At 32.7% G+C, this 22,409-nt stretch overlaps 1 protein-coding gene across 7 annotated transcripts in view; it reads right to left on the minus strand.

The window, feature by feature from the left end:
- LOC127177621 (cGMP-dependent 3',5'-cyclic phosphodiesterase) overlaps window positions 1-22,409 on the minus strand; it is a 183,257-nt gene that overhangs the window by 117,445 nt on the left and 43,403 nt on the right. Inside the window, exons 1-3 of one of the 7 annotated variants that reach the window (XM_051129999.1) lie at window positions 21,597-21,660; window positions 13,780-13,843; window positions 9,957-10,037 (exon numbers count right to left, since the gene is read on the minus strand). In XM_051129999.1, the coding sequence (XP_050985956.1) occupies window positions 9,957-10,004 (48 nt within the window). In that variant the 5' untranslated portion in view covers window positions 10,005-10,037; window positions 13,780-13,843; window positions 21,597-21,660. The other 6 variants (XM_051130000.1, XM_051130001.1, XM_051129998.1 and 3 more) reach the window with 6 other exon arrangements.

The raw sequence follows: 22,409 nt of genomic DNA on the forward strand, positions 1-22,409 counted from the left end.
AATGTGCGTGCCAGATAGTATGAAACCACCCTCGTATGACGTTTCCAGATTCACGTCTTCACCTGAGCTCGGCTCTGAGATGCATCTGCATCGACTATGAAAAAGTTGGGAAGAGAGTTTGCTGAAACTTCAGGGTCAGTGCGTTAAATGTCTGTTCATGGCTTTTAAAATATATGAAGTCATTGCCTTGAAATCAGTTCATTTTGAAAGCGCTTCACATCGACTCGCGCTGACTTTCTGCGCTTTTCTTTCTCGTCTGAATGGAGGTTTGATTAAGAGCGTTCTGTCGAATCACTCGCTCGATTAATGAATAACCAGATTTCAAAAGCTGATTTTTTCTTGAGTTTCTTTCTTCAAGTATAAAAGGCAAAACATACAACAAGAAAAGAAATGACTCACACACTCATACAACATTAGTACTAACAAGGCTTTTTCAGGTCAAGGAGATGAAGAAACAGACGAATGGAGATTAAAAATCAGAAATTAATTGATGAACTAGCCTAATAGAGAAAAATTATTGACCTGTGATTGGAAAATAAATCACACACAAAATATATGTACATATATACATATATATACATACATAATATATATATATATTTTTTTTTTATATATATATTTTTATTATATATTTTTTTTCAATATAACCTAAAAGTGAAAAAAAGTGAAGCTAAATGAAATATATTTTTGAAAGGGAATATATATATATATATATATATATATATATATTTTTTTTTTTTTTTTTTTTTTTTTTTTTTGGTTTGTTTTTTGGGGTTTATATATATATGTTGAAAAACAGTGAAGCTCAATAAAATATTTTTTTGAAATATATTAAGTTTGAACCTTCATATTGGGGTTACTATAAAAAACTTAAAAAAAAAATGTATATATATATATATATATATATATATATATATTTTTTTTTTTTTTTTTTTTTTTAAATATAACCTAAATATATGTTGAAAAACAGTGAAGCTCAATGAAATATATTTTTGAAAGTGAAAATATATTTAGTTTCAACCTTCATATCGAGGTTACTATAGAAAAAAAGTTACTTTAAAAAAAAATACATGTTAACTAAATATACATTTTATTTCACCTAGTTAATAAGACATAACAAAAATAAATAAATAAACAAATCACATATTATTATAATTATATTATAATTATTATTTTTGTTTTGTTTTTTTAGACCAGAAATTTGGTGTAGAAACAGCTAAATATGAATATATATATATTATAATCTATTATAATAACTGCAGTTGCAATTATTCACGAGAACATATGACTGATCATAATTCATTACAAGCCATAATGCATTATATATAAAAGCTTCAAGCATTTGAGAAAAACATCAGATTTATAGCTGGCATTTATCATTTATGCCTTACTAATCAGTGTTGCTGGTGCACATAAAAAAATCTAATTATTTTAGGAACAAAGAGCAGTTTAACTAATTAACGTTAAAATTTAACAGACGTCATTAATCTGAAATGAAGAATGAGCTGCTGTTAAATTTGCTCTGCGCTTTATTTGTCTGATTTAAATAGTGTTGAGTTTGAAAAGCCAGTCGTGGGGAAACGCTCGTCTTTCTCGTCAGCTAAATTGAGCACAAAATTATTTGCTGTTGATTTACAATTTAATACAAATAAATAAACGTCTGAGCTAAAGAAATCAGAAATGATGATGGTGTTCACAAGAATCATTTATGTCTGCGAAGTGATTAAGAATTAAAAAGACACAATAATCACTGGTTTTGTGAAAGCGCTAAAAGATTTTACTCTCAATCAGACTGAACTGTAGTTTACATCACACACAAACATACACAAAAGCACAGAGTTGTGGTGAACCATAGTCATTATCCTGAGATAGTAACTAGTCATGATATTGACCACAAAACACAAGAGAGTTTGTTAAACTGATTATAATGAACAACACAAACAAGACACTGCAGAAACACAAAATTAAACCAATGAATCAAAAGAAAACCACTCTTTCAAGGGTCACACAAACACACACATTGTCTTTCTCGGATTGTATCATTCTTTGTTTTATCTCTTGTACACTGTAATTCTTCTGGCAATTGAATTGTTTCATACAGACATACGGCAAAAAGAATAAGTAAATAAATATATAAAAATATGCAAAAATGGCCCAAAAAAATGTATGGCATTTTTTCAAAATACAAAAATAAAAACATATTTTCTGCCAAAATATTTTTGTCCTTTTTTTTTTTTTTTTTTTTTTGATAATATACTTTAAAAATAGAAATGCATATATATATATATATATCTATAAAACACATCTGAATCAAAATTAGCAAGAAACATACTTTACAATGTTCCAAAATAATAATTATATTTTTTAAATATATTTTAAAATATACAAAAATGGCCAAAAAATATATAATTTTTTTCCAAAATATAACAACAATAAAAACACATTTTCTGCCAATTCATTTTTGCTTTTTTTAATAATATATTTTAAAAATAGAAATGTATATGTTTATATATATATATATATATATTTATGCATAAAACACATTTGACTCTAAATTAGCAAGGAACATACTTTACAATATTCCAAAAATAAATGAATAAATAATATTTTCTAATATATTTTAAAATATACAAAAATGGCCAAAAAAAAGGTATTACAAAAGGTAACACATTTCCTTCCAATATATTTTTGAATTTTTTAATAATATATTTAAAATATAATTTTTTTTTTTCAAAATATAACAATAAAAACACTTTTTGTGTTGCATATATATTGTTGCAGTTATTTTATTATATATTTATATTATATATATATATATATATATATATATATATATTTATATACATTTGAATCAAAATTTGCAAGGAACATACTTTACAATGTTCCACAAAAAAAAAACAAATATAACATAAAAAAATAAATAAATAAATACACATTTGCATTTACTGTAAATATATCCCAATGTAAGAATGGAAATGTATTTTCTTGCTGCTGAAGTACATTTAAACTATGTTTTGGTTCTATTATACTATTAGAGTTTTTGTTAACACTTCAAATTTAAATTTATTTCAGTATTTTCTGCTTTCATGTTTGTTTTTGTTAAAGTTTTGATCATTTTAAAATGTGTTCTTCCTGTCATTCTTATTTTTGTTGTTTTTATTCATTTTCATTTCTGAATTTGTTTAAATTACTTTAGCACATCAAATTAAACTACATGAAAATAAGAAAATGTCATCTTACTAACTAGGTGAAATAAAAAATTATATTTAATTTAATTTATTTAAAGTCATTTTTTATGGTTTTAGTTTTAGTTTTCTATAGTAACCCTGATATGACAGCTGAGATTTAATATATTTTAACTTTCAAAAAAATATATTTTATTTTTACTGCTTACAGCATATATTTACTGTATATTTAAAATAGATTTTGTGCAGAAAAACTGTAATGTTCTAGTGCTGCATGTCACTCTACTGAAGTTTAACACACATCACGTCATCTGACATTTCATCTTCACATCTCGCTGATGAAGAAAGAGAATCTCTCTGCTCTTATCCATGAGAGACAGTACTTCAACGCAAGTGTGTGTGTGTGTGTGTGTGTCAGAGCTCTATTTCCCTGGCACGCAGATAACTCAGCAGATGGCACAGTGTGTGTGTGTGTGACTGCGTGCTCAAGATCCGGAGTTGTGAAGATGCACCAGAGACACTTAAAGTGTCAAGAGTTTTAGATACACACACACACACACACATATGAATCCAGACGTCAGAAGGTTGTGGGTTTGAATCCCAGACGGCCTGATTCATGAACAGATACTGAAATCAGCCGCATTAATGCTAGAAAATGCCACTGCGGATCAGAAACCATCTGCTGAATAATCAGACAACAAGAGCTTGACCAAACACACCCAACATCAATAATCCACACCGAACCACTGCGAGTGCACTCATTTGATTAAATCATCCACATGCCTGTGCAAAACGCTGCACGCCTCAACATCAGCCCTGCAACACAGAAAACACTCCTCTTATCAGTGTTTCTGTCTTGTTTTCCAGTCAAAATACCCTCGTTTTGTTAACAAGATGAATCATTTATTCTGATAAAAGCAAGGTACATTTACTTGAGATGCAAAATAACCTAAAAAGTCTTATTTTCTTAAACTTCTTTAAAACAAACCAAAAAAAGTACCAAAATTAAGTGAGTTTTTTGCTTAAAACAAGAACAAATATCTGCCAATGGGGTCGGAAAAATAATCTTTTTTCAAAGGGAAAATAAATAGGGTTTTTTTTTCAGACCACATTGGTGGATATTTTGTTTATTGATTTAAGCAAAAATTCACTTAATTTTGGTACATTTTATAGAAAACAAGACTTAATATTTTAAGCCATTTTGCATCTCCAGTAAATGCATCTTGATTTAAGAATGTTTACATAAGTGTAAATGTTAAAAATACAGTTTAAAAAAAAACAAACTATATTAAAATTTACAGTAAAAACACACAAACAAAATCTACTAATTGGGTAACAAAAATTAAACTAAACAAAGTATATTTGTCAAAATATTTGAATGTTTTTAAATATTTAAATTATATATATATATATATATATATATATATTTTTTATAATATATATATATTATTTAAATAAAATGTATTTATCAAATATTTTTATTTTATTATTTTTATTTCTTTACATTTATATATATTAGTGTATTTATATATACAATTAACTGTATCCAAAATTTGTTAACATAATATATATAATATATATGGTGTGTATATTATATATATATATATATATATATATATATATATATATTCTGTTATGTTTAATAAAAATTGTTATGTTTATGTATTTAAAAAATATGTATATGAATATAAATATATACATTTAAATACATGTAAATATTGTCAAAATATATACTGTAAGTAAGTGTATTTATACATAATAAATATATACAGTATACACATATTAAGTAAACAAAAAACTTATTCTGGATTAATTGCGATTAATTGCAATTAATCATTTGACAGCATTAACATATATATATATATATATATATATACACACACACACATGCATGTGTGCATTCTGGAAAAAATGTTATGTATAGGTTTTAAAAAAATATTTATATGAATATAAATATATACATGTAAATACATGTAAATATTTTCAGATATGTGTGTATTTATATATACACACAATAAATATGCAAAAAAAATGTATTCTGGACGCAATTAATTGCAATTAATCATTTGACAACACTAATAAATAAATATAAACAAGTTAAAATTATGTTTCTCAAGTGAATTTTTGTTTCTAGAATGTTCAGTATTTTACAAAAAAAGACAAAAATACTGAATAAGCAAGTTGTTTAGTTCCTGCTGTGCAGATGCAGTGGAGATTTAAAAGCAGCATCAGGACAGGCTTTCTGCAACAATTAAACAATTAAATGTATCATTAAAGCAATGCATACGGTTGATGAAGCAATAAGCCATCACAGGCTGCATTACAGTAATTGCACCACGGCTGAGAGGTGATGAAGGAATCGATATGCAGATATAAATGCAACAGGGCTGAACACACACACACACACACACACACACACACACTGCTTCTAGCAGCCGTACCTGCTGCAGGCTGAAGGACGTTCAGATCGAGCACAAAGAGCAACAGAGCGTGCCGATACTGCGCTTTATCAACAGCCAGAGAAAGAATAACATAAAGTAATTACATCCCGTGAGAGACGCAGATGAAACCGCAGAGGATATGAAGGTCCGAGACGGAGCCAGCAGGAATAATATGATGAAAAACAGGAGCAAAAGGTGATGATGAAGAACATTTTCCACATCATCTGCTCCTTCGCAGCATTTCATTTTCTCATGCTTCTCTCTCTGTCTGTATAATGTGTTTTGTGATCAGAATAACAGTGGAAAGACCCCTGACACACACACTCACTTACAACATAAATCACCTATTATGTGTGTCTTTCAGTGTGTGTGTGTGTGTGTATCAATTCATCATTACGGCTGCTGTTTCTGGGTCATTAAAGTCCTCCTGCTCCTCACAGATGGACAAAAAAAAACTAAGAAAAAACAAAGATGAAGAATCACCTGCTCCACCTGCTCGTCCGGTCCTCACGCTCATCTAATATGCAAATTACTCTGATTTACGGCTGATTCTCAGTCTGTGTTTGTGTTTTAATGCCACTCAGCAAAGCTGAATTTTCAGCATCATTACTCCAGTCTTCAGTGTCACATGATCCTTCAGAAATCATTCTAATATACTGATTTACTGCTCAACAAACATTTATGATTATTAGCAATGTTGAAAACAGTTTCCACAAAAATATTGTGCAGCACAACTGTTTTCAACATTCATAATAATCATAAATGTTTGTTGAGCAGTAAATCAGCCTATTAGAATGATTTCTGAAGGATCATGTGACACTGAAGACTGGAGTAATGATGCTGAAAATTCAGCTGCGCATCACAGAAATCAATAGGCTGATTACAATGTTGTTAGCATGATAAGCAAGTTACCAGCATGTTTCTAACATGATTAGCATGTTACTAGCATGTTGCTAGCACGATTAACATGTTTCTAGCATGTTTCTTACACGATTAGCATGTTACTAGTTTGTTGCTAGCATGCTATTAGCATGATTAGCATGTTTTTAGCATATTTCTAGCATGATTAGCGTTTTATTAACATGTTGTTAACATGATTAGCAAATTACTAACATGTTGCTAGCATAATTAGCCAGTTACTAGCATGTTGCTAACACATTTCTAGCATGATTAACATGTTACCAGCATGTTGCTAGCACGATTAACATGTTTCTAGCATGTTTCTTACACGATTAACATGTTACTAGTTTGTTGCTAGCATGCTATTAGCATGATTAGCATGTTTCTAGCATGTTTCTAGCATGATTAGCGTTTTACTAACATGTTAAGATGATTAGCAAATTACTAACATGTTGCTAGCATAATTAGCTGGTTACTAGCATGTTGCTAACACATTTCTAGCATGATTAACATGTTACCAGCATGTTTCTAACATGATTAGCATGTTACTAGTTTGTTGCTAGCATGCTATTAGCATGATTAACATGTTTCTAGCATGTTTCTAGCATGATTAGCATTTTACTAACATGTTGTTAAGATGATTAGCAAATTACTAACATGTTGCTAGCATAATTAGCTAGTTACTAGCATGTTGCTAGCATGATTAACATGTTTATAACTTGTTTCTATCATGTTTCTAGCTTGATTAGCAAGTTACTAGCAGCTGTTAGCATGATTAGCAAGTTACTAGCATGTTGCTAGCATGATTAGCATGTTACTAGTATGTTGCTAACGTGATTAACATGTTTATAACTTGTTTCCAGCATGTTTCTAGCTTGATTAGCATGTTACTAGCATGTTAGTAACATGTTACTAGGATGATTAGCAAGTTACTAGCAGCTGTTAGCATGATTAGCAAGTTACTAGCATGTTGCTAGCATTATTAGCATGTTAACAGCATGTTTAACATGTTTAAACTAGCTAAAACCAATTAATTCAGTAAAATAAACAGTTCAAAACCAGTTGAAAACAGCCTAGGCTGGTTGTCTTAGTTGGTTTAAGCTGAAAATAGCTGGTTTAACCTTGGCCAGCTAAGACCAGCTAAAAAGTGGTTAAAACCACTTTAAAACCAGCCTGGGAGAGCAGCCATAGCAGCCATTCAGCTTAGGCTGTTTTATCTGTTTTTAAGTAGTGAGTTGTTAAGCTTTGCTATAGCAAAAAACAGCTTAGATGCACCATAGGTCTCTTTGTATAAAAGTTTTCACGCCCTCAGTGAAAGTCTATGGGATTTTAGGTGGTTTTGATAGTCTGGTTTGTGAAAACCATAAGCCGGATCAGTTAGAAAAGATACAGCAACTAACTTCAGACCAGTCCCAAGACCTGAGTTTGGTGGTTGTAGCTTTAAAGCTCTAGGAGGAGACACTAAGTTTCAGCTCAGAAGTAGAAGAACCACCTTACATAGCAGATAATAAAGTTTGTTTTCTCAAGCCACCTTAAAGGAGAAGTCCACTTCCAGAACAACAATTCACAAATAATGTACTCACTCCTTTGTCATCCAAGATGTTCGTGTCTTTCTGTCTTCAGCTGTAAAGAAATTATGGTTTTTGAGGAAAACATTTCAGGATTTTTCTTCATATAATGGACTTCGATTGTGCCCCCAATTTTGAACTTCCAAAATGTAGTTTAAATGCAGCTTCAAAGGCTCTAAACGATCCCAGCCGAGGAAGAAGGGTCTTATCTAGCGAAACAATCCATCATTGTTTTCTAAAAATAAAAATGTGTATACTTCATAAGCACAAAAGCTTGTGTAGCACAGGCTCTGGGATGCACGTCAACAGGTCGTTCTTGAATGATTCGTTCATTTTGAACGGATCTTTAATATGACTCAGAAAGAGTCATCTCGGGGAGTGATTCGTTCAGTCGCGCATGTGCAACATCCTATTAGGTTCTGTACTGGAATTAGTTCACCTGTTTCGAGTCTTCAGGTTTTTCGAGTCGTTCGTTCGTCTTATGGGGCGTCACGTGACGCTGATTTTGCTAAAATGAACGAAACGACTCAATAAAAGATTTGTTCATTTTTGCTGAACGAGACTCAAAGGTCCGAGTCGGTAAAATGATCCAAACTTCCCATCACTACTATGAATCACGTCTAAGTTCATCGTCTGTGTACTCCGAAAGGTAGAGTATGGCGAAAAACTCCATCTTATTTTCTCCTACAACTTCAGAATCGTCCGACATCGTTGTAGCTTTTTGTTTGTGAACAGTGTTTGACTTACTTGCACTTTCTTAGTCTTTGTGTGTTTGCTTTGTAAACACTGGGTCTGTAGTTCCGCGTGACCTTTCGACGTGATTCAATAGTACATGAACGCACATCCCAGAGCCTGTGCTACACCAGCTGTTGTGCTTAAAAAGTATACACATTTTAATTTTCAGAAAAAATGAACGAACGTTTCACTAGATAAGACCCTTCTTCCTTAGAGCCTTTGAAGCTGCATTTAAACTACATTTTGGAAGTTCGGGACACGAATGAAGTCCATTATATGGAGAAAAATTAAATGTTTTCCTCAAAAAACAGAATTTCTTTACGACTGAAGACAGAAAGACATGAACATCTTGGATGACAAGAGGGTGAGTACATTATTTGTGAATTGTTGTTCTGGAAGTGGACTTCTCCTTTAATAATATTTCACTATTTTTACTGTATTTTTGGTAAAACAAATGCAGCCTTGAGCAGGAGAAAATTTCTCACTCACATAAAAGCAATGCACACATTGCAAATCTCACCTGCTTGATGTTTATATAGTCTCAAAACATAAAGTGTTGTCAGCTCTAATTTGCTAATGCAACAAGTAGTCGTGATCTTGCTGCTTTAAAACAATGTGTGTTGTGCAAAGAGCCACACAAATCAATTTGACCTGACATGATCAATGCAGTGACTGACACACACACACAGACTGAATCAGTGTATTGATCACTGAACGAATGAGTGACGTTTTGCTGTGTGTGCATTTGTTCGCACAATCTCTAAGACATAAGCAGAAAACAGCTGAGGAGCGAGACAGACGCAGATGAATAGCGATGAAGGTCAGTCGTGATGTAAACTCTCATTTAAATATAAATCTATTCATTATAAACAAAAGGCTTTCAGAGTTCAGCTCTGATGTGATCCGTATAATCAGTGGAGTTAATTGGCCATCAGCGAGAGGGCAGTGACAGTGGGCGGAGCCAGATCTAATTTGTTAGTGAGTTAATTAGAGAGACGATGAGCTTCTGATCTACACACATGGAAACATGACGAACAAATGGCACACGTATGATCAGAGACACACACCACGAGTAAAACTACTGAAGCAGGTGAGTGTGTGTGTGTTTGTGTTTATGTGTGTCGTACCTGTACTGCATCGCGGTGTGTGTCTCTGAGCTGAACGTGCCGCTGCATTGGTTTCTCTGGCGCTCTGATACACACTCAGCGCTGTTAAACGAGAAGAACAGCGTGATGCAGAGAGAGAGAGAGAGAGAGACCTGCCGCCAACCACTGAAGCAGAGTGAAGGACGAGAGACCAAACGAAAAGAGACCTGAGTGCGCTCAGTGGACGCCTTCTTAAACGCAGCTGTCACACACACACACACACACACACACAGACGGCTGACAGCAGCAGTTCTCATCTCATTCTCACTTTCTGTCTCTGTTAAGATGCAAATGCAGCACATCTGCGCTCTGTGCGTGTGTGTGTGTGTGTCTGACAGTAGATTAACCTCTCTTATTGTCTGGAGCTTCAGGGTGAGACACACAGCGAGTCACATGTGACACCGGACACAACAAACCCAAACACCCTCCTGAGAGGAAAGATTGCTCTGTTACAACTCGTATATATTAACTACGTCTTTATATATGTGCAATAGCATACAGAAATCCTTAAATATATTTAATACACTATTTTTGGGGGGTTTTTGAGTCTCTTCTGCTCACCAAAGCTGCATTTATTTGATCAAAAATACTGTAAAAATTCGTAAATATTATTCTAATGCAAAACAGCAGCTTATAAGTGAATGCGCAGCTGAATTTTCTGCATCATTACTCCAGTCTTCAGTGTCACATAACATTTATGATTATTATCAATGTTGATATTTTTATGGAAACATTGATACATTACCATTCAAAAATGTGCTATAAAAAATGAATGAATATTCATTGATCAAAAGTGACAGTAAAGACATTTATAATGTTACCAACGATTCTCGTTGTTCTTTTGAACTTTCTATTCATCTGTGAATCCTAAAAAACAATAAATTTATGATAGTTTCCACAAAAAATATTGTGCAGCACAACTGTTTTCAACATTGCTAATAATCATAAATGTGTGTTGAGCAGCAAATCAGCATATTAGAATGATTTCTGAAGGATCATGTGACTCTGAAGACTGGAGTAATGATGCTGAAAATTCAGCTGCGCATCACAGAAATCAATTACATTTTAACAGATATTCACATAGAAAACAGCTGTTTTAAATTGTAAAAATATTTCACTATTTTTACTGTATTTTGTATAATTAATGTTGAAAGCAGTTGTGCTGCCCAATATTTTTGTGGAAAGTGTCATACATTTTATTTTTCTGAAAATGATGCTGAAAATTCAGCTTTGATCACAAAAATAAATTACAGTTTAACAGATATTCACATAGAAAACAGCTATTTTAAATTGTAACAATTTTCACTATTTTTACTGTATTTTTTATTAATAAAAAAAATAATAAAAACTCACATAAAAACTCACAAAAAAATAATTTCTCACTCACATTAAGTTGTGAAAAGAGCTATACAAAAATCAATTTCATTTTAACAGATATTCACATAGAAAACAGCTATTTTAAATTATAATAATATTTGTAAAATGTATTACACACTGTTGAAAACACTGCCCAATATTTTGGGGAAACTGTCATGCATTTTATTTTTCAGGATTCACAGATGAATAGAAAGTTCAAAAGAACAGCATTTGTTTGAAGTAGAAATCATTTGCAACATTATAAAATGTCTTTACTGTCACTTTTGATCAATTTAATGCATCCTTGATATATAAAAGTACAAAATGCTTGTCTATGGCTCTGTGTCTCTCTCTCTGTCCATATACTATATTGTATCTGTCTCTCAGTATCACACTATCTAATCTTGTGAAAGTCTCCTTTCTGATCTTTCCTGCGTTCGTTCATGATCTATTTATCCTCTCTCTGTCTCTTTGTCCTTCACCCTGTCGTCCTCCTGTCATCTCCTCTTTCTCTGGGGTGATAAAATCACCACCCTGTTCTGTTCATGCAAACGAGCCTCTTTGACACACACAATCAGACAGACAGAGAGCGTTGAGGTGTAATGAAGAAACGCCTTATGTGTTTGACCGCTGCCGTCTGACCCGAAAACATCAGCATCATTTATTCATGCCGGCGTCTATTTGCTCCATTGAGACCGAATGGGAGTTCCGTACGAGACGACGCACACGTTTAAAACACGACCGCACGCACTCAAAAGACATGAAACGCATCAGCTGCGATCTCATTCAGAGATAGAGAAACACACACTTACAGCGTCTACACAAACGCACTGGTTTACACTGCTTTATCTGTTCATTTACACATATTAAAAGTAGTTTTTACGTGCATTACTGTATGCTCACATGAAAAATGGTGAATAAATGTTCTATTGTTAGTTAAAGCATAAGCTCAAGTTAACTTAAAGTAAAGTGAAACTGAACAAACACATCAGAGATTGAAAGAAAAGTCATTCACACACATAAACACACACAGAGAGATCTTCAGTATCTGTCTCTCTCTCCCTCAGAGTCCATATAAGGGATTCTTTGGAGTTATTTGATGATTTGACGGATTTACCTCACAAACCGCACGAGGAACGGAAACCAGGCTGAGAGCGAGTGTGTGTGTGTGTGTGCGTGTGTTTGCGTTCTACAGGTTACATTGTCATTTAAGCTGATTGGCTGAATACCAGTGCTGCCTAAACTGGTTTTCCCTCTTGTACACGCCTACAGCACACACAGACTCATTTCAACACATTCTGTGTGACGCTGGTGTTTGTCTACGTGTGTTTATGAGATAACATCAGAAAGTGTGTTGATATGAATCAAGCGGCGGTGAGGTCATACACTCACACACAAACACGCGCTTATGATTTCCTCTGTAAATCATTTATCTGTTTTCTGACTATTATTCCTCAAGTCTTTCCTCTAAAGAAAGAAAACAACCTTGAATTCAAGCACAAATGTGTGAGACGCACATGTGAAACAGACAGATAAACAGATAAAACCGGTCATAAAATGTCAATTTTTTAAATTGAGATTTGAATAAATAAGCTTTATGAGAGGACAATATTTGGCTGAGACACAACTGTTTGAAAATCTCAAACCTGACAGTGCAAAAAAATCTAAATATTGAGAAAATCACCTTTAAAGTTGTCCAAATGAAGCACTTAGCAATGCATATTACTGATCAGAAAATTAAGTTTTGATATATTTACGGTAGGAAATGTACAAAATATTTTCATGGAAGAAAAATCATAAAAGAAAAATCGATCATTTTGACCCATGCAATGTACTGTTGGCTATTGCTACAAATATCCAGGTTTACACATTCTTAATCAGTTTTTTGCAAAAAAAAAAAAAAATTATCTTCAACTATAAAGAAGTATAAATACATAAACTTAATGCTTTTTAAATAAATAAATAATTTTTGAATTTTTTGAATTTTGAATTTTTGAATAATGGTTAAGTCTTCTGACAATGGTGACATCATTTAATTTCCTTTACTTAGCTGCTTGTCAAATTATTGTACAAAATATATATATTTTTGTTAAATCGATAAAAAACAGCAAATAATGCACTTATTAATGCATTAATGCACTTAAGAATTGAGAAAACATTGAAAAAAATCACCTCCATATGACGTTCTTAGCAATGCATATTACTAATCAAAAATGAAGTTTTGATATATTTACGGTAGGAAATTTACAAAATATCTCAATGGAACATTAAGATCCTAATGATTTTTGGCATAAAAGAAAATTTGATCATTTTGACCCATACAGTGTAATGTTGGCTATTGCTACTAATACACAAGTGATACTTAAGACTGGTTTTGAGCTCCAGGGTCACATATAAAGCATGACTGAATGACAGACAGAGCGATAGAAAGACAGACAGGTGTTGTTACCTGTAGGGAGTGCAGGACAGCGGCAGGTGTGTCGTCGGCTCTCAGGAACACTTGCTGTCCGCGTCTGAAAGACAAACCACAAGCGTCAGAATGTGCTGCGGCGTCCATCCGTCCAACTCTAGATCAAACTATCTGTCTCTCTCACACACTTCTGAAGCTCCACTTTCACCATCTCCTGTCCCGTGTGTGTGTGTGTGTGTGTGTGTGTAAACATGCAGCAGCAGCAGCAAGTGCTTACAGGTCTCTTCCTCGCTTCCTCTCATGAGCGTTCATGTCATTCCCTCCTATGTGTCACAGCTCGGCACACTCGCTCACACTCACACACACACTCTCGTGTCGTGTCTCACGGAGGTGTGCGCTCGAGCCCTCAGTGGGGAACACACTGACAGCACACGCACAACACAGCCGCTCTTCTGTCCTCCCTCGCCTGCTCTCTCTCTCTCTCACTCTATTGACTGGTGAAGCTTCTGATTCTGATGCTCATCAGGGTCCTAAAACCCTCCATGTCTCTCTTAGTTTTTATATATATATATATATAAACACTACCGCTCAAAAGTTTGGGATCAGTAAGACTTGTAATGTTTTTAAAGAGTCTCTTATGCTCATCAGGGCTGCATTTATTTGTTCAAAAATACAGAAAAAAACTGTAATATTGCAAAATGTTATTACAATATAAAACAATGGTTTTTATTTTAATATACTTTAACATATAATTTATTCCTGTGATGCAAAGCTGAATTTTCATCAGCTGTTACTCCAGTCGTATGTTCAGAAATCATCTAATATGCTGATTTATTATTAGAATATCAATGTTGGAAACAGTTGTGCTGCTTAATATTTTTTTTGGAACCTATTACTCTTTTTTTTTAGTATTCTGATAAATAAGTTAAAAAGAACAAGATTTGTTCAAAATATAATCTTTTTCAAACAATGTAAATCTATGCTATCACTTTTTATTAATTTAACACATCCTTGGTGAATAAAAGTATTAATTTCAATTTCAAGTATTTAATTTTCAAAAAAAGAAAGAAGAAAAATGTACTGACTCCAAACTTTTGATCAGTAGTGTATATTGTTAGAAAACCTTTCTATTTTAAATGAATGCTGTTCTTTTTAACCTTTTATTGATCAAAGAATTCTGAAAAAAAAAGTATCGCAGTTTCCCAAAAAAATACTGTTTCCAGCAGTGATAATAAATCAGCATATTAGAATGATTTCTGAAGGATCATGTCACTGTAATGATTCTAATAATTCATATTTAATTACAGATACAAATTAAATTTTAATGTATATTAATATAGAAAATATGTAGTTTTACATTGTAATAATATTTCACAATATTGTATTTTTTTCTGTATTTTTGATGAAATGAACACAGCCTTAATGAGCATAAGAAATGTTTTTAAAAACCATTAAAAATCGTACTGATCCCAAACTTTTGAGCGGCAGTGTGTGTGTGTGTGTGTAACAAATGTACATGGATACATTGTATATGTGTAACAATGTAACAAATTACAAAGTAATTACAATGTAATAACAAAAGTAATTTGTTATATTGTATGTGACAATGTAACAAATTACATAGAAATGTTGGTGTTGTAACTTTAAAGAATTAACCAGAAAGCTTTTTGCCATTACACTTTGCTGTAGCACAATAATTACTGAGAAATTAAAAACAATAAACAACATTTGTTTTGTGCAGGGATGTAGTTGCAGTAGTAAGAAAGTACATTATTACTAACTATTTTTAATTTTACTCAATTACAATTCTAAGTTAATAAGTGCAACTTTCACTGCTTACAACTGAGTTCAGACCTCTGAGTGAAATGCACATAACTCCCAGGTTATTATGACTATTTTACAGTCAAATTACACTCATAACTGAAATGTATCATCCATTTTTTTTTTTTTTTTTTTTTTTTACAATAATTTAATAAGCAACTAAGTAAAGAAGACTGAATGATGACAGCATTGTCAGAAGACTTAAACAAAAAATGTATTTATTTATTTAAAAGGCATTGAAGATGCATAATTTTACAAAAATATTGATTAATCCCATGTGACCCTGTCTTAAGCATTACAGGTATATTTGTAGCAATAACCAAAAATACATTGTACAGGTCAAAATGATCCAATTTTCTTTTATGCCAAAAATTATTAGGATATTAAGCAAAGATCATGTAAAGATATTTTGTAAATTTCCTACCATGAATATATCAAAACTTAATTTTTGATTAGTAATATGCATTGGTAAGAACTTCATTTGGACAACTAAAGGTGATTTTCTCAATATTTTGAATTTTTTGCACCCTCAGATTCCAGACTTTCAATAGTTGTATCTCAGCCAAATATTGTCCTATCATAACAAACCATACATCAATGGAAAGCTTATTTATTCAGCTTGTAATGTTCAGATTGTTCAGATGTAAATATTAAAAAAAAAATTCAAAAAATTCACCCTTATGACTGGTTTTGTGTTTCAGGGTCACATTTGTCATTGAACCCTACATTATGATTGAAAAGTTTTTTTTTTTCAGTGAATAAATAAAAATTAATAGATTTTTTACAGTAATTTAATAAGCAACTAAGATTTAATGATGTCACCATTATCAGAAGATTTAAAATAATTACTTATTATTTAAAAATTATTATTATTATTATTATTATTATATATTTGCTTTTTTTTAAATAGGCATGAATTTTATTTATTTATTTTTTAAAAGCAACTATAGTTTCTTTATAGTTAAAGATGTATATTTTTACAAAAAATGCTGCTTAAGAGTGTGATATGATCAGTCATTATGATTAAGATCTAAGTCTGAAATGATTTACAAAATTAAACTGTTCATACAGGAAGCATGAGTTGATTTAATAGTGGACCATTTTAGAAAAAAGAATAAGAAGCAAAAGGAAATATTCTAAATGTGGATCACTGTTGTGCCACACATGTGCATGAGGAACATTCAGGGCTTTAATATGTTCTCAGACATGAATGAGATGAAAGGGCTTTGTACATTTTCTCCTGTTCATCTTTCTGACTTTTATCTGGCATGAATCAGAGAAAATGGTCAGACACACACACATTTGAGTAATGATCAAAGGTCCCTATAAACAAGCTACAATTACAAGGAACAAAACACTGAATCTGATGAAGAATTGCTCCGTAACCTTAGTGCGACGTGAAGAAAGTGTTCGATGGACATGCTCACAGATCGCTCTCGTGTTCTGACATCACGAAGCTCATGAGTGCGTCTCATCAGATGATTTTCTGGTGTGTTTTAGTGCTCATTTCAGCACACGGTGTTTATTGATCTCTGAGGAGACTTGAGACTGCAGCTCCAGCATTCATTCCAGCAGACAGATTCACTGGCTTAATAACAGCAGAAAGAAATCACTCATCCAGCAGTAAAAACGCTGTCATCATCTAAACCCACAGCAATTAAATTTTTTTTTAAAATATCTAAAATTAAAAAATATATATATAACTTAGAATATATATATATATATATATATAATTTATTTTTGTTAAATAAAACAAAGATTATTAGAGTGTGTTTAGATTTTTGAAATTTCAATTTTTTGAAAATTCAAATGTTTGAAAATTCAAATATTTGAAAATTCTAAATTTTTAAACTCAATGCGTTACATTCCAGGTCTAATTTTTTTTGTGAAGTGTAATAGCAATTTATATTTAAAATTAATATTAATTTTTTTCTATTATTTTAAACAAATGTTTTGCAGTCAAACGTATGACTAAAAAAATCATTTTCATAATTAATATTAATTTTGTTCTTGTTTTAAGCAAATAATTTGCTAAAGAAAAATAATTAATAATTTTTTATAAGAATTAATAAGTTGCCAAAGAAAAATGTGCATGTTAATTGTATATATGGTAATTTTTTCTCATTTGTTCTAGAGAGGAAAAAGTCATACAGGGTTTAAAAAACGTGACAATTTTATTATTTTTTTTATGTGAAGTATTCCTTTAAAATCAACATAATATTTTTGCAAAGCAGCTTCTATTTGACCGACACACCGAGGCTAAAACAGTCCCAGTATATTAGTGACACAGACACGATCAATGATTCCCTGTGGGGTTCAATTTCATTACGACCGGCTCGCTCTGATACGTAAAACCCACCAGCACTAATTATTCTGACACTTAAAAAACGCCATCTAAAATCATATGCATTTATGAGCTGCCAATACCTGTCAGAAAGATACTGGGTAAAATGCATATGTGTGTGTGTGAAACGATTGAGCGCCATCAAATCAGACGGCATATAGATCAATCTTTAACAATGATCCATCTTTACAGGCTTACAGCACTCAAGAGAATAACACACACACACACACGCACACATTCATGTCGCTACCTGATCAGACCAGCAGAGCAGTTTTGCTTAACACTGAGTTTAATCAAGACTGTGAGTTCAGAGAAAAGGAACAGTAACCAGTAATTACAATAGTGCATTACCCTCAGGAACACACACACGCATGCACACACATGCATGCACAAACACGCATGCAAGCAAATAAAGACACATTTTATGCACACTAAAACACAAATGAAGGAGGAAAGACAGAAAGGGGATTTTACCAACTGGGTGGCCTCAATAATAAACACACACACACATACGCACACATTAGCATATGCATGCATGCACAAATACACTCTCTCTCACACACAAACAAATGCATGCATGCAAGCACAAACACAGAAACAGATGCATGCACAAACAAACACAAATGCATGCAGAAACAAACACAGACACATGCATGCATGCACAAACACACACAGGAATCATGCATGCACAAGCACAAACACACATGCATGCATACACAAACACACACAAATGCATGCATGCACAAACACACACAGAGATGCATGCATACACAAACATACAAATGCATGCATGCACAAAAACAAACACAGAGGTAGCATTCATGGACACATACACCCACAGATTCACAGACACACAAACAGATGCATGCACAAACACACACACAGGCCATCTGTTAGGACTGGATGAAGACATTGTGATAGCCCTGAGGAGGTTCATCAACACAAACACACTTTAAACAATGCTGTACAGCGTGAAATGAAGTGCCACAGAGTTCATGTGAAGTTTTCTGGAGGTTACAAAATTGAAAAACCATTAAAACTGAGTCAGACAAACTTGAACTCTCATGCTTTGTTTGAGATCTGAGAGACCCAGTAGTCCTTTTACCTCAAAAACGTTCTTCATTCACTGCCCAAAAAAAAAAAAAAAAAAAGTTTTTCTTGCTTGGATTTTCCATTATAAATATTTCAACATTCTTAAATCAAGATACATTTATTTGACAAGCAAATATTACTTTAGATATCAAATCTTGTTTCAAAAACCCACTGGTAGATATTTTGTCTTGTTTGTAGTAAAAAGAGATATTTTTAAAAAAACAAGACATAATATCTTAAGTCATTTTGCTTAAGTAAATGCATCTTGATTAAAGAATATTTACATATTTATACTAAAAAAAATCCCTTTTTGCAGCGTTGTGCCCTTATTCTAAACTAAATTTAAATTGCTTGATGCAAACATTCTAGGTTTTTACACTTTGTTGCAACACAATCATTTCTGAGAAATTAAAAATGATAAATTTTAAATCATATCTACATATTATTTTCATAATATATACATAATATTTGTTTTCCACAAACAAATCTATGTTAAACCTATAGAATTCCCAGTTTATTCTGACAATTTCACTGATAGTCAAATTACACTTATTTCAGTCTACATTTTGGACACAACACATTGCTGAAGATGCATGAGCTTTGATCCAAAGTTGAACAAAGTTGATGATTTGTCCATAAATAACTATATTCAAATGTCAATACATTCATTTCATTAGAATTAGTTATAAACTAAAATTATAATGAACTGATAATAACTTGATTCAAACATTCTCCAGTGCCAATGAATTTTACTGTCATGGATCTAAGTTACATTGCTGAAAATTGTGTAAACTTCAGCAATATCTGCCTGCTCTGTGCTGCTGAGGATCCTGTTATATGAAGAGAGCCGTCCATTACAGCAACTGTTGCTTCTGGAAGTATTTCTCCATTTGTGATCTCCATCGGGATTTCAGAATTCCACAACGAGGAGAATGTAATTCAAAGCCTTGAAGCTCAGAGAGGAATCACAACATTGCAGACTCTCATTTGAAGCACATATTTCAAGCAGTTGAAAACTGTGCAAGACGGACTGGTTAAAAAATAAATATATAAAATATTTTTTGTAAATAAAACAAAGATTATTAGAGTATGTGTTTACGTATTTAAAATTCAATTTTTAAAAAATTCAAAATTTCAAATTCAAACATTCAAATAATTTTTCTGTGAAGTGTACTAGCAATTTTTATGAATGAGTGAAATTATTTCTACACTATTTTATATTTCAGTGCATAAAGCATTGCAGTTGGAGTAACTGAATGAAAAACACAGGTGTTATATAAAACTACTGATTTATACTAATTGATTATACGTATAAAACTATATATTGAGTGCACAGTAACCAGCTCAATTATGCACTGGGAATTTGTTAATTACACGCAATATTGTTAATTAAATAATTTTTATGATTATTATTTATTTCTACATACAAAATACAGTTTAAACATTTATAATATTTAAACAGTTACTTAATGGCTAATAGTGTTTATAATAAATTAACATTAATTTAGAATAATTCTGTAAAAACAATTGCTAAATGTCAGTTCATAACTGAAGTTCACATGTTTAATTTTATTGTACAGTGTTTGCTAGGAAAGATGATTTTTGATCTTTGTGATCTTTTGATATTTTACAAAGAACAAGCAAGAGAAGCACAAGAACAAGGCAGAAAGAAACAAACGTCTACGTTTTTCAAACAACCGAGCCAAACACACACACACACGATTTATGAGCCTTATGAGAATCTTTATGAGACTTATGACGAAACACTATTTATGAGCCTTTTGAACTAGTGCGGTCCGACTCGCTAGTTGGGTGTTCAAGAAGTTTCACTTTATTCAATATATTAGTTTCACACACACATCACCTACATATAAAATGCCAAAATGTGAACTGTGGTGTGACACGCTGTCCTTCCTCTAAAACTATTTTAGACCTCTTTTTGTATGATGGTTGTAAATGCAAAATTGAGCACACTGAAAGAAGTGAAATTTTACGTTTTAAAAATTAGGAGAAAAGTGAGAGATGAAATGGGGAGCAGTTACAAGACATAAAATATACCGTTTCCTTTCCTTCCTTCTTTATACATGCAGAGAAGACCGGGACTAGTTGTCACACTGTTTACTGTAATGCTTATTTAGGGTGGGGTGCATAAACATGAACCTTCAAGACTTAACAACAACACCGATCAAACTACAGTTCCTTGATGTTATCTCATTATACTGGAAAATGGAAAACCCCACTAATCCACTTTGTAAACAAGTGTTAACAAAACACTGCTTAGACATTCTAAGTAATCAATTACATTGAATACAATATATGAAACGCATTAACAACAATCGGAAAATGAATAAAAACAAAAACAATGATAATATTGCACATTTAATTTGAAGAATAGAATCCACACGTTTATTTTGCAAATAACAAAACTGACATACAAAACCAGTGCTAAGAATAATCTAGTATTTATCACTCAAAACTGAATGGGTTAACTTCTCCGTGTGACAGCTTGCCCCGGTGTAACCTAAAATCTTGATGTTGCTTAATAAAACATGTTATCGGTGAGCTAGATGAAGTCTGAAAAAGTGAAAAACAAACTTACTGCGACATAACAGAGATGATGACGGACCAGCAAACACACACTTGACTGCACTCACAGGCTGTGACGATCCTTCAGTGTGTGTGTGTGTGTGTGTGTGTGAGAGTGTGAGGAAGCCTTTATGGTGACCTGGAGACTAGAAAGGAAATGGCTCATCTTTACACACACACACAATCACACACACCGTGTGTTTCCTGCAGGACATTCACTGTTGGTAAAGAGCGGGCGACACAGGAAAGACACACACGAGAGTGAGAGAGGCAGGTGGGCTGGATTTATGGGATGCCAAAGGTGCCACCCTGACCCTGTCAATCATCTCCATGGAAACATCATAACCCGGAAATAGGCACACACACACCTCGGAGTTTGACCTCTTGACCCCTTCATACGGTCCAGGAAAACACAGTCAGTGTGAGAATATTGTTTGGAACAATGCAGATACACACACACACACACACACACACACACACATAATCACTCATATAAAAAAACAATTCTTGTCTATAATTGGCTACATTTATTATATGCTAGTGAGTGAAATCACAGGCATCAAACTCCAGACAAGTGTTGAGCGTCAGAAACCCTGACGAAACGTGAGATTTCCTGCAGTTCTGTCTCAGAGCCGCGAGCGAAACGCAGAACACAAGCGGCTCTGTGGAAGATTTTCACACTATGAGAGGCCAAACATTCCCTCATTTTGTCTTTATTGGAAAAGTCCCACTGTTTCCCAACTGTTTAGCGCTAATCAAACCCGGATCGCAGCGGTTCAGAGCGTCAGAGGACAGACGCGGGTCAGAGCAGAATAAATCACTGTAG

This window comes from Labeo rohita, chromosome 15, assembly GCF_022985175.1.
Source record: "Labeo rohita strain BAU-BD-2019 chromosome 15, IGBB_LRoh.1.0, whole genome shotgun sequence".
Taxonomy (NCBI): Eukaryota; Metazoa; Chordata; class Actinopteri; order Cypriniformes; family Cyprinidae; genus Labeo; species Labeo rohita.